Raw genomic sequence first — 12,834 nt, 5'->3', positions numbered from 1 at the left:
CCTCAGGCAGTGAGTTTCAGGGAAGGTAAAGACAGGTTTGAGTAAGACTTAGTGATCTTGATTTGACACGGTAAGGAAATGTGTAGGGAACTGTGGATGCTGATCTAAGTGGGCAGGAAAGCTGTGGGGGGGTTTTGTGTGTCAGGAACAGGGATGCAAAACATTCGGACAGAGTGAGGGGCTCCTAACATCACAGAAATACCAGAGCAAAGAAAGGGGTTCTCAGATCTAGAAGGCCTTCCAGAATCTAAGATATAATTGCAAATCTTTCACTTAACCACTCACTTGCCAATCAAAGGAGGAAACAGTAATCAATTAGAGATAGGAAAAAAAATCACTTTAGTACCCTACCTTTCATTCTGAAAGGTCATTTGTGAAATTTAACACAGAAAAACACCATATTGGACAGCCATGTTTTAGGGATCCCTGAGATGAGGGGCTCCTGCCAGTCTGGCCAGGCAGTCTGGAGGGGCCCAGCTGGGCTGTAGGTGGTGGGAAGTGCAGAGCAGCCAGGCTCAGGCAGGCAGCACCCAGCAGAGGCCAGGCCACCCCAGCACCGTATGCAGAGGGGTGCGAGGGTCCCAGTATTTCCGCATCCCAAAAGCAACATATCAACTGTTTTTTTAGTTCTCTTCCACTGTGTTCTGGACAAGGCCTGTGAACCTCCTTCCAGTTTCCCAAAGAGCTTGCAGAGTGTAGAGAGGAGGAGTGAGGGCTGCAGGCCCAGTTGTAGTTAGTAAAAGTGGCTGAGGGGACCAAGGTGGACGTTCTTACACCTAGCCAGGCTCTCCCCTAAACCTGAGAAACCAGGGGTGAGCGCCTCTGGGAAGCCCAGCCAGGTCTGATGAGAAGGTCCTTTTGGTGAAGTTTGAACTCCCAAGTGGGCTTCTCTGAACTCTCTAGGGATGGAACATTCTGCCAGCGCCAATTCTCCACAGGGTTGTTGATTCCTTTTTCCACCCATCTTGAAAGTCATGGAAAAGCAGGCTCCTTGAAGTGCAGTGAGCACAGCATGGGCCGGAGTCATGGGCCAGCCACCTGTCCGGCAGGCCTTAGCCTGGCCAACAGGAGCCAACAGGAAGCCGCTTGGAAAACAGTACTTGTAGCCCCTCCTGGTTCTGCCTCCCACAGCAACTCCCCCCTCCAGCCGATGCAGGAAGGATCTTCATTTCAGGGAGTGTTTCTAACTTCTGTCACAGGGTAGGTCACTGCAGATGGCTTGTCCTTATTCTGTCATCCCCAGATCCTCCTTTTCAGTGTTGACACAGGGGTCCAAACACGAACACCTCTTATGTTTTCATAAGGCCCATAAACTGGGAGGATCCGGGCATGTTCTTTCTTTCTGTAACACCCTAGAGTGGTGGGGAAGTTGCAGGTCCTAGTCTGGGAGGGCTAGGGCATGAATCTTGCTGGAGGTAGTCCTTTGAGCCATTCTCAAAGAGTATTTTCTTCTCTCTTCTAGCTACTCCTAGCATTGGGGGTGGAAGGCAATTACTCTGAGGCTTTGGAGGTATAGACCATGTGTGATCAGGGGAGTGGCACAGGGTCCAGCTGGGGCAGAAGCGGGTGTGAGCATGTGGGAGGGCCCTCAGCTTCAGCCAACAAGTAACCAGGATCCCCCTTGCCCCATCAGAAGAAGAGCTCCTCACATATTCTGCGTGTATCCTCTGGCACCGTCACAGTGTAGCCCACGGTTCTTGGGTCTGTGAAGATCTCGTGGTCATTGCCACCCTACAAAGACATGAAGTACAGGTGAAGGCCCCGTCTTGTTAGTCTCGGGCCCTTGCTGTTATAAACCTGGGGCCTGAGGCTACCAGAGAAATGATGAACTTGAGATTTTCCTGGGCATGGAAAATTTTTTCAGTTACCTACTCCTTAGTTTCTAGGAGAGGAACATCATGAGTGCAGTTATTATTGAGAAGAGATTTATAACCTTCTCTTGAACTGCAGTTTGGCTTGGAACATGTAATTATGCCTATGAAAGAAATCACGACATTCCTGCAAAGATCTGTCTATGGCTTATTTTTCTATTAAAAAAAGGCACAGCAAGTGACAGGATCCTTACAGCCATCAGTCTGTTTTAGCTGTGCCCAAATTTCTCTAACAAGTTAGGGAGCATTAGGAGGGCACAGCCTGGAACAGGGCTCCCCATGGCACTTCCTATGATGATGGACGAGCAATGCCATGGTGATGGCAGCTACTGGCCACATGCAACTACTGCCCACTTGGTGTGGCTAGTGTGACAGAGGAACTGAATGGATTAGATTTTAATTTACACACCCCTCTCCCCCTTTGCAGCTGGTGTCTGAGAGAAGGGTCTTTGGAATTAGTGGCCTGGGTTACATCCTGGTTATACCACTGACTAAGGGTGTGGCTGCACAAACTCCATGGTGGAACCTCACCCACACCCCTGTGGTGAGAAGCAAATGAGACGGGAAAAGCCCCTGGAAATGGTGTTGGTGTTGGTGCAAATGATGGAGCACCAACACTAGCACCGTGGCTAGGGCAGCTTTCTAGGCATTTACAGGAACCTAGGGTGCCCCCAGGGGTTCAGGGCAAGGATGAGCTACACCTTGGTAAAATGGGGAAACAGAGGCCTCAGCAAGGCTGTTTTCCTAAGGGCCTGTGTCAACCCCGAGGTCTCAGACTACTGAATCAGGCTACCTGCCCCAAGCTGAGTCCTGTAGGAAGGCCTCTGCTTTTCTTATCTTGGAATTTTCCATATTTTCCTCCTAAAACTGGATTAGCAGTCTAACTCAAAACTATGAAAAAATCAATTAGTTTATAATATGATAAAAATAACTGCAGAGGTAATGGATTTTTTTCTCCTAAAGCACAGAGAATAAAGCCAATATGGAGAAAAATGTGATTCTACAAGAAAATCTGGTATCTTTTTAAAGAATTAAGCTTAGCGCCCGTAGCTCAGTGGTTAGGGCGCCGGCTACATGCACTGGAGCTGCTGGATTCGAACCCGGCCAGGGCCAGCTAAACAAACATGACAACAACAACAACAACAACAACAACAAACAGCCGGGTGTTGTGGCAGGAGCCTGTAGCCCCAGCAACTGGGAGGCTGAGGCAAGAGAATCACTTAAGCATAAGAGTTTGAGATTATTGTGAGCTGTGATGCCACAGCACTCTACTGAGGGTGACATAATGAAACCCTGTCTCAAAATAAATAAATAAATAAATAAAATAATTAATTAGGCCAGGCATGGTGGCTCAGGCCTGTAATCCCAGCAGTCTGGAAGGGTGGATTGCCTGAGCTCATGGGTTTGAGACCAGCCTGAGCAAGAGTGACTCCATCTCTAAAAATAGCTGGGCATTGTGGCAGTGCTTATAGTCTCAGCTACTTGGGAGGCTGAGGCAAGATAATTACTTGAGCCCAACAGTTTGAGGCTGCTGTGAACTCTGATGCCATGGCACTCTACCGAGGGCCACAAAGTGAGTCTCTGTCTCAAAAAAAATTAAAAAATCACTAATGCTTTTACTTTTGAGGAATAACCCAACCCTGAGCACAGCTCCCCCAGGTGAGGGTGAAGTCCCAGACTCCATGAGGGAGCCTAAGAGCACTGGGTGAGTCACGTTAGGAGGCCATGTCCCTGGGTCCATTCATACCAGCCCTGAGTTGTGGCCAGCATTAATACCTGCACAAATACATCAGGTATAATAATGATGAAGTTAGGTATAATAATAATAATTATTATTTTTTTTTAGAGGAGAGGGGAGTCTAATTCTTTTAAGCCTGGATTTTCTTTTCTTTTTCTTCTTTTTTTTTTTTTTAGAGACAGAGTCTTACTTTATTGCCGTCTATAGAGTGCTGTGGCATCACACGGCTCACAGCAACCTCCAACTCCTGGGTTTAGGTGATTCTCTTGCCTCAGCCTCCCAAGTAGCTGGGACTACAGGCATCCGCCACAATGCCCAGCTATTTTTTTGTTGCAGTTTGGCTGGGGCCGGTGCCCTACTCTCTTGAGCCACAGGTACCACCCTGGTCTAGTAATTCTTAAGACTAAAAAAGTCAGGTTTCTCTCAGGAATGGCATCATGGATAAAAGTCACAAAGTCCCAACAAAGGCAAAGCTGACTCTTGCCCACTCTGGAAGAAGGAAACATCTCTCTGGGACACATGCACCCCCGTGTCACTCGCTACCTGAGATTACAGCCTTCGTGGGGACCTACTTCCTGTCAGTGGTGCTTTTGGAAGCTGGAGATACAGCACAAACCAAACCCATACCAGGGCTGCTATGGGGGCCACTTGGAAGACAGGCCATGAACACATGGCTCTGTGATACCTTGTTGAGCAAGGGGACCCAAAGTGACAGGGAGGGCTTCTGACCAGGGATGTGAGGTGAGGGGCCAGGTCATGTGACTCTCTGGGAAGGCAGCAGGTAAGAACCTGCCCCAGGGGTGATGGAGGGGCCAAGCCTGGAGGGGAGTTCCTGTGAAGCCACCAGAAGGCTGCAAGCCTGGGACACCATCAGATAACTTTATAACAGGCTTTCTCTGGGAAATGGACGGGACAAGAGCATGGAAGCTGAGCAGTCAGGAGCCTCCTGGGGCCGGCCAGGGTACAATGGGGGCAGAAAGCATGACCTGGGAGGAGACCCTGAAGCGAAAGGGGCTGATGCACTCCTGTGTGACAGCTGCCAGGCCTGCCCCTCTGAGATGGCACTCTCAGGGAGAGAGGCATGCCTGACAGAGGCGGCAGAATGTGGCAGGAGCCTCCTGTGGCCCGGCTAGGGGTGGGGCAGGGAGGGAGTTGTCTGTGGAATGAGGGTGGGCTGTGCATAAGTGTAACTCACTGGCACTGAATCGAGCCAGGTCCAGAGGATCACAACACATTCAGAGAGGTGAAACCCTCCCGCAGGCAGGCTGGGTCCCTGCACCCAAGGCCCATTTAGAGGGACTGTCAGAGCATCTGCATTATCACACAGCCCACCTCCACCGTTCTATCCCTCCAGCCAAGGGACCTATTTCCTCCTTTGTGACTCTCAAGTCTACATACCAGAGTAGGTGCAGGCCAGGACCCAAACCCAGCCAGTGAAAGCCGGCTGGCCTCTAGAATAATAAGGCCGGAGAGCAGGAAGTCTCAGGCACTGGATTTGCATATGCACTAAGGTTACTCAATGCCTGGGGAAACTCTGCCACCCCCACGCTCCCAGAACAAAAACCCTATTCCTGAGAGAAGATAAAGAGAGGGCAGGAGGGGAGGGATGAAAGCGGGATCAGATTTCTGTACCTGCTAAAGGAGGCCACAGCTCAGTGAGACCTGCCAATTAATATTTAAATCCCTGAAAGGCCCAAGGTCTGAGGACAAAACAAGGTACAGCCTGGCCATGTCCCACAGCCGGGGGGCTGTGGAGTCTCCCCTATTCTTTCTCTGCACACGCTGGTGCTGACTCAGAACTGAAGAGGGGAGTAGGGTCCTGGCCTGTGTGCCCAGCGGCCAGTGGGCACTTGCTGCATGCAGACATTTATTTCAGCTCAGTTTCACAAGAATTTATCAAATTTCTAGGTATTATGGGTGCAGAAGCCAACAAGACAAGAAGCTGCCCTCACAACACCTAGAGCAGTAGCTCTCCCTGGTGGTAGAGTCTCCAGGAGAGCCTTGTGGCTCAAAGGAGTAGGGTACTGGCCCCATATACCAGAGGTGGTGGGTTCAACCCGGCAAACTGCAAAAAACAAAAACAAAAACAAGGCACATTGTGGGCAGGGCAGGGTCATGAGGTTTGGAAAAGTGATCAGGTGATTCCCAAATACGGGGGGTGAGCAGCTGAAGGAGAGGGGTGGAACAATCCCCTCTGAGTACAAACCCCTCCTCTGGCCTCTAGCTCTGGAGGGCAGAGGAGATAGCTAATAAGCAGGAGATGCCAAATTTGTGATGTCAGTGCCAGTGCCAGTGGACTCCAGGGAGCTGAAGCCTGTGTCTCCCTGAACAGAAGAGCTTTGGCACAGAGGGAGGGATACTTGTCCAGTCAGCCACCATCCGTTCTCAGGATCAGCGGGGCCATGGGCTCAATGGAGTCTGGCTTTAGCGGCAAGGCAGGCTGGCAGAGACCCCAGGGCACATTCGAAACCTGTTTCCCCTGAGTGGTACCTGCTTCCTGTCCTCCTACACAGGAGCCAGAAGAATAGCTCCCCAGCTGGGCTGAGACACCACAGTCTGCTTCAACTATCTCTAATCTGTTCAGGCAGCAGCCTCTGGGGAGTAGCAATTCACTCAGGGTCCTTCCGGGAGCACGGGGCTAAGCTAAGCCTGCCATTGGCCAACTACAGCACCCAGGGCTGTAACAATTTTGCCCCAGAAACGAGTATGTAATAAGATGGACCTGTGTCCACAGAGTACATTCCATGGCCTCATTAGCACTCAGGAGCGCTGAGAGCAGCAGATGCAAGCATCAGTGAATAGTTCAGGATTGCAAAACCAATTCCTGTCCTAACTGGGAACCTGAGGACAGGAAGACATGGTCCACCAATTATCAGTTCGATCCTGTAGGAATGCACTACCGCACAAGGGCAACTTGTCACCGTCTCCCAGGGACATTGGGCCAGCCCCTCTCGTGTAACAGCCTCAATAACAGATGAACATCTTTTTTTCTGAGGCAAGGTTTCGGTCTGTGGACTGCAGGCATGTGCCGCCACCATGCCTGGCTGATTTTTCTTACTTTTTTTGTAGAGACGGGAATCTCACTATGTTGCTCAGGCTGGTCTCAAACTCCTAGCCTCAAGTGATCCTCCCTCCTTGGCCTCTCAGAGGGTTGGGATGACAGGCATGAGCCACCATGAACCAGCTTTAACAGATGAACATTTTCATAACTTTCTCACAAAGGTAAAGGAAGCACGTTGTGGACTAGAACCTCTGCTAGAAAAGAGGCACATCCAGACTGTCTTCCCTGAGCCAGGCCCCGCAATGACCACATTTCTCATATGACCTCACTTCACTCTCACACACCTCCTTCAAAAGAGGAACGAAACCCTCCCTGGGTTGATGAGGTCACCGTGCCTGTGAGTGGTGGGGTCAGAGCTGGGTCATCTTGGTTTCAAAGCCCACTGCCTCTTGACTCCATGCTAATATGGACTTCTGTCTAAGCTAATTTAAAAGATACCTTTTGGCTTGGCACCTGTAGTTCAGCGGCTAGGGCACCAGCCACATACATACACCGGAGCTGGCGGGTTCAAATCCAGCCCGGGCCTGCCAAACAACAATAACAACTATAATCAAAAAATAGCTGGGCATTGTGGCGGGCACCTATAGACCCAGCTACTTGGGAGGCTGAGGCAAGAGAATGGCCAAAGCCCAGGATTGGAGGTTGCTGTGATGCCATAACCCTCTTACCTAGGGTGACAGCTTGAGGCTCTGTCTCAAAAAAAAAAAAAAAAAGACACATTTTAATATTTCTGGAGAAAAAAAATGTTGCACAATTTAATATAAAAAGAAGGCAGGTCTTAGTGTTTTGTTTTTTTGTTTTTTGAGACAGAGCCTCAAGCTGTTACCCTGGGTAGAATGCCATGGCATCACAGCTCACAGCAACCTCCAACTCCTTGGCTTAAGTGATACTCTTGTCTTAGCCTCCCAAGTAGCTGGGACTACAGGTACCCACAACACCTGGCTATTTTTTTGGTTGTAGTTGTCATTGTTGTTTGGAAGGCTCAGCCTGGATTCGAACCTGCCAGCTCTGGTGTATGTGGCTGTGCCCTAGCCACTTGAGCTACAGGTGCTGAGCCAGCCTGGCTATTTTTTGTTGCAGTTGTCATTGTTGTTTTAGCTGGTCCAGGCTGGGTTTGAACCCGGCAACTTCGGTGTATGTGGCTAAAACCATAACCACTGTGCTATGGGAGCCCAGCCTAAAAAATTCTTTTTTTTTTTTGAGACAGAGTCTCGAACTGTCACCCTGGGTAGAGTGCTATGGCGTCACAGCTCATAGCAACCTCCAACTCTTGGGCTTAAGCAATTCTCTTGCCTCAGCCTCCCAAATAGCTGGGATTACAGGTGCACACCACAATGCCCGGCTATTTATTGATTGTAGTTGTCTGGCAGCCCCGGGCTGGATTTGAACCCGCCAGCTCTGGTGTATGTGACTGGTGCCTTAGCCACTTGAGCTACAGGTGCCAAGCCTAAATAAATTCTTAAACAACCCAGATGTTCCTCTAGTATGCCAAGGTAGGAATATTGCTTGAGGCCAGGAGTTCAAGACCAGCCTGGGCAAAAGAGTGAGACCTTGTCTCTACAAAAAATTAAAAAAAAAAAAAATACCGGGAATGGTGGCTCAAACTTGCAGTCCTGCACTGAAAGGGCAGTGGTGGGAGGATCCCTTGATGTTAGGAGTACAAGACCAGCCTGGGCAAGAGCCAGATCCATCTCTATTAAAAAATAGAAAAATTGGCCCTGCGCCTGTGGCTCAAGTGGCTTAAGGCGCCAGCCACATACACCTAAGGTGGTGGGTTCGAATCCAGCCCGGGCCCGCCAAACAACGATGGCTGCAACCAAAAAAATATAGCCAGGTGTTGTGGCGGGTGCCTGTGGTCCCAGCAACTTGGGAGGCAGAGGCAGGAGACTCGCCTGAGCCCTGGAGTTGGAGGTTGCTGTGAGCTATGCCATGGCACTCTACCCAGGGGGGCAGCTTGAGGCTCTGTCTCAAAAAAATATATAGAAAAATTAAATAGATGTGATGGTGCCTTTAGTCCCAGCTACTTGGGAGCTCAAGAAGGAGGATCACATGAACCCAGGCATTTGAGGCTACTATGAGTTATGATGATGCCTCTGTGCTCTAGCTGGGACAACAGAGCAAGGCTCTGTCTCTCAAATACATAAATAAATAATTTTAAAAAGAATAGCCAAGTGTGGTGATGAGTGCCTATAGTCTTAGCTACTCAGGAGGCTAAGCCAGGAGGACTGCCTGAGCCCAGGAATTATAGGTTGCAATAAACTATACTCATGTGACCATCTTGGGCAGTAGAGTAAGAGCCTGTCTCTTAAAAAACAAAAGTATTTCTTTTTAAACAGTAGGTAGGATTTAAAAAAAAATAGAATCAATGGATGGTAATATAATGGAATGGTGGAATGGTTAAACAGAATAGGAAACCTTTTAATTCCCAAATGTAAAATTTCCAAAAGTCATTTTCTGATTATGTAAGAACTGCATTCCATTCCACAAAGTCCCAAATGAAGCTTCTAGATGGTTATTTACATACAGCAAGAATGTCATCATTACAAAAGTCTGCTGTAGCATGTCTTTCCTTTGGAGGGGGTGTGTGGTGGAGGGCTCTTAAAGTCTTAGATACTTGGGAGGCTGAGGCAGGAGGATCTCCTGAGCCCATGAGCTTGAAGTTGCAATGAGCTATGATGATGCCACTGTACGCTAGCCGGGGCAACAGGAGGAGACCCTGTCTCAAGGGAAAATAAGGGAGATGGCCCAGAGATGCTGGACCTGTGGCTGCACCATGAGTGACTGGAGCTGAGCATCCTCTCAGGCCGATGGCAGCAGTGGCTCTGCAACCTGCTGGGGACTCACTGTCCCAGAGAGAGTTGCTTTGGTGGCTCTGGGGAAGTTTCTTCTATGTACTCGTCCTACTGCTGTGGCCTTTTCCACTGGGCCTTGCTCAGTTTCCAATGAAGATTTGGTCCTGAACTTGGGATTGTGACACCCCTTCAGGGAAAGTGCCCCCTAAGCCATGTGTGTACTGCCTTGGACTGAGCCCCACTCGAGTTTCAGACTCACAGGATTCACTGTCCTCTAACATGTGTGACTCCAGTGCTTACCTTATAATGAATGTCTCAGGACAAAAGTACAGTGGAAAAATAAAATAAAAACAGTAAGAGCTGTTCGGGCACAGTGGTTCACGCCTGTAATCCCAGCACTTGGGAGGCCTAGCCAGGTGGATTGCTTGAGCTCAAGGGTTCGAGATCAGCTTGAGCCAGAGTGAGACCTCGTCTCTAAAAAAATAGCTGGGCATTGTGGCAGAGGCCTCTAGTCCCAAATATTTGGGAGGTTGAGGCAACAGAATTGCTTAAGTCCAGGACTTTGAGGTTGCTGTGAGCTATGACGCCATGGCACTCTACCCAGGGTAACAAAGTGAGACTCTGTCTCAAACAAAACAAAACAAAACAAAAAAACCAGCAAGAGGTTCGGTGCCTGTGGCTGAAGTGGCTAAGGCGCCAGCCACATACAACTAAGGTGGCGGGTTCGAATCTAGCCCGGGTCCACCAAACAACAATGATGGCTGCAACCAAAAAAAACAGCCAGGCGTTGTGGCGGGCGCCTGTGGTCCCAGCTACTTGGGAGGCAGAGGCAGGAGACTCGCTTGAGCCCAGGAGTTGGAGGTTGCTGTGAGCTGTGATACCATAGCACTCTACCCAGGGGGACAGCTTGAGGCTCTGTCTCAAAAAAAAAAAAAAAAAAAAGAAACCAGCAAGAGCTTTAAAATGCAGAGAAGGTTTAACAATAGCACCAGGGACTGGTCTTCTGCAAGGCACTTCAAGTAGCCAATATTTAATTCAAAAGCCAAACAGAAAAGGATTGACTAACATGCAGTCTGATCCTCAGCCAGGCTGAGGTGTCAGGTGTCTGAGCTCAGAAGGGAGGGAGGTTTCATCAGTCATACCCCCTCTAGGACAGAAGCCATCCCTCAGTTTGAGCTAGGCCAGTGAATAAAGTGTAGGTGACAAAGAAAAGAGCACATTTGTCAGTTTTTCCAGATCAAGTCCAAATTGAACAACAAAACTGCAAAAACACTTCCATACTTACTGGCAGGGTTTTGTCTCCAAAGAAATAAATGGTCTTAAAACCTTCCTTTTCCACATGTGTCAGGCAATATCTCTTGTCCCATCCATCAGGAAAGACATCAAAGCTGATCTGGCCTCCTGCCGGGTTGAGGGGAGACACACAAAAGCTAAAGGTGAAGAGGAGGCTAATGGCACATCATTGAAAATAATTTGTAATTTACTCTGTCAGCAACTGGATTGCCAAATTTGGTTTTTAACACCCTAACTTGCTATTACAATACTTTATGAACAGGTTCTAAAATTAATTCTACATCATGTTTTTCTCCAACATTACTTTGTCTGGGTCTAAAACTCAGAGAATGCCAATTCAGAATGAGAAATGTATTTCATTTATGTGCGCTGTCAAGTAAGTGGTTTAAATGAAGAAAGCTGTGAAAAATCCAGTAAGGGGCTTGGCGCCTGTGGCTCAGGTGGCTAAGGCGCCAGCCACATACACTTAAGGTGGCGGGTTCAAATCCAGCCAGGCCTGCCAAAACAACAATGACGATGGCAACCAAAAAAAAAGAAAAATCCAGTAATGGCTTTGGCCTGTTGCATTTGTCTTGAGCTTTAACACACCCGGGTGGGAAGTGCCTGGAAGCAGGCTGCATCCAGCATATCTTGCAGCTTTCATGGGCAACAAAAATCCTTCCAAAGTTTTGTTGGAAAGAGGTCCACCTCATCACCATTCAGGGATACTTAAAAATCCACCCATTCATCTGTTAATACATAAGTCCTTTGCACTTCTGGTTTTCCTACAACCTGTACCTTAATTAAAGCTGGCAAAATGAGAGGTCTTTGAGCAATGACTCATTAGCACCGACAAGAGAAATCAGTTTGCAAAACAACTGTCAGGCATATTCTACTAAGAGACAAGTTTGAGACTTCCATGCTGCTGGAAGAAGTCTTCATTAGACGCCAGAAACCTTTACAAACTGGCTGTCACAGTAAATAAAAACTTTGTAACTTGGACAAGACTCTTCTCCTTTCTGGGCCTTGCTTTCTAAAAGCAACCCAATTGACTCCTGCGGTTCCTAGCCATTGAAATACAATTCCAAAACACAATCAGTAGAGTTTATCTAAGAGGTTCACACTCCACCTGTCTCATGGTATCACTGTAGCACTTCTCTTCCGTTCAAAGGTGTGAGGATAAGTTCTTAACTCTTCATTAATCAAAGTGCCCCTCTTTTGACCAGGAGAAGAGCAGGTAGGAAGAATCCTGCTAAGAACTTAGAACCAGAACTAACAGTCTGGAAACCACGTCCTGACCAGGCACATCTCACTACGGACAATTCTGCAGAAGAGTGAGTGGCTGGTTCTCCTCTCCAGATCAGACTACTTACTCAGCCCTCTGCCTACCTGAAAACAGGATGCAGTCCAATCTCAACAGTTCACCAGCCCATAACAAACTCCTGGCAAATGGGCACCAAAACATTTGAATATACAATACCTATGGAAAATGTAAGGCCTTTTCCTGCAAACTCTTTCCGTAGATCAGCTACAAATTTTTGTCTTATATTTTCTTTCTGAGAAAAACAAAAAGATACCAATTGTGTATTATACTGCAATTTAAGAAAGCACACTTCAAATACTGGCTACAAAGTTGTATGTCTTATTTTACTTTCACAAACCCAGCCATTCACCAAGGACATTTCAGGAAGACTCACTTTATCAAGTTCATAGAACTCAATGCGTTCCTCCTGGCTGCAGCTCCTTCCAATAGGGGACACGTTTAACATCCCATTGCGGAATTCAATGAAAGTACCCCTGGGGAGGAAAGGGTGACAGAGGGTGCCCAAAACACATTATTTATTTTGGGACTATTATAGATAGATAAACAACCTAAGAGATTGGGAAATTCTAAAAATCAGAGACTGATGTGACCCACGTTTCTCACAACAATGCTGTACAATACAGTAGCCAAAAGTGACTTCTTTTTTTTTTTTGAGACAGAGCCTCAAGCTGTCCCCCTGGGTAGAGTGCCATGGCATCAGAGCTCACAGCAACCTCCAACTCCTGGGCTCAAGCGAGTCTCCTGCCTCTGCCTCCCAAGTAGCTGGGACCACAGGC

At 48.2% G+C, this 12,834-nt stretch overlaps 1 protein-coding gene across 2 annotated transcripts in view; it reads right to left on the bottom strand.

Annotated features, from left to right (window-relative positions):
• Positions 1–9: 9 nt before the first annotated feature.
• Positions 10–12,834, bottom strand: part of PMM2 (phosphomannomutase 2) — a 24,755-nt gene continuing 11,930 nt past the window's right edge. Inside the window, exons 5-9 of one of the 2 annotated variants that reach the window (XM_023508214.1) lie at positions 12,432–12,531; positions 12,215–12,290; positions 10,748–10,863; positions 1,650–1,731; positions 10–1,468 (exon numbers count right to left, since the gene is read on the bottom strand). In XM_023508214.1, the coding sequence (XP_023363982.1) occupies positions 1,467–1,468; positions 1,650–1,731; positions 10,748–10,863; positions 12,215–12,290; positions 12,432–12,531 (376 nt within the window). In that variant the 3' untranslated portion in view covers positions 10–1,466. Of the gene's footprint in view, positions 1,732–10,747; positions 10,864–12,214; positions 12,291–12,431; positions 12,532–12,834 lie in introns of both variants that reach the window. The other variant, XM_003802067.3, reaches the window with a different exon arrangement.

Source organism: Otolemur garnettii, unplaced genomic scaffold (genome assembly GCF_000181295.1).
Source record: "Otolemur garnettii isolate 467f Iridium unplaced genomic scaffold, OtoGar3 scaffold00232, whole genome shotgun sequence".
NCBI lineage: Eukaryota > Metazoa > Chordata > Mammalia > Primates > Galagidae > Otolemur > Otolemur garnettii.
The sequence above is the reverse complement of the archived record's forward strand: the minus strand, read 5'-3'. Positions and strand labels throughout refer to the sequence as shown.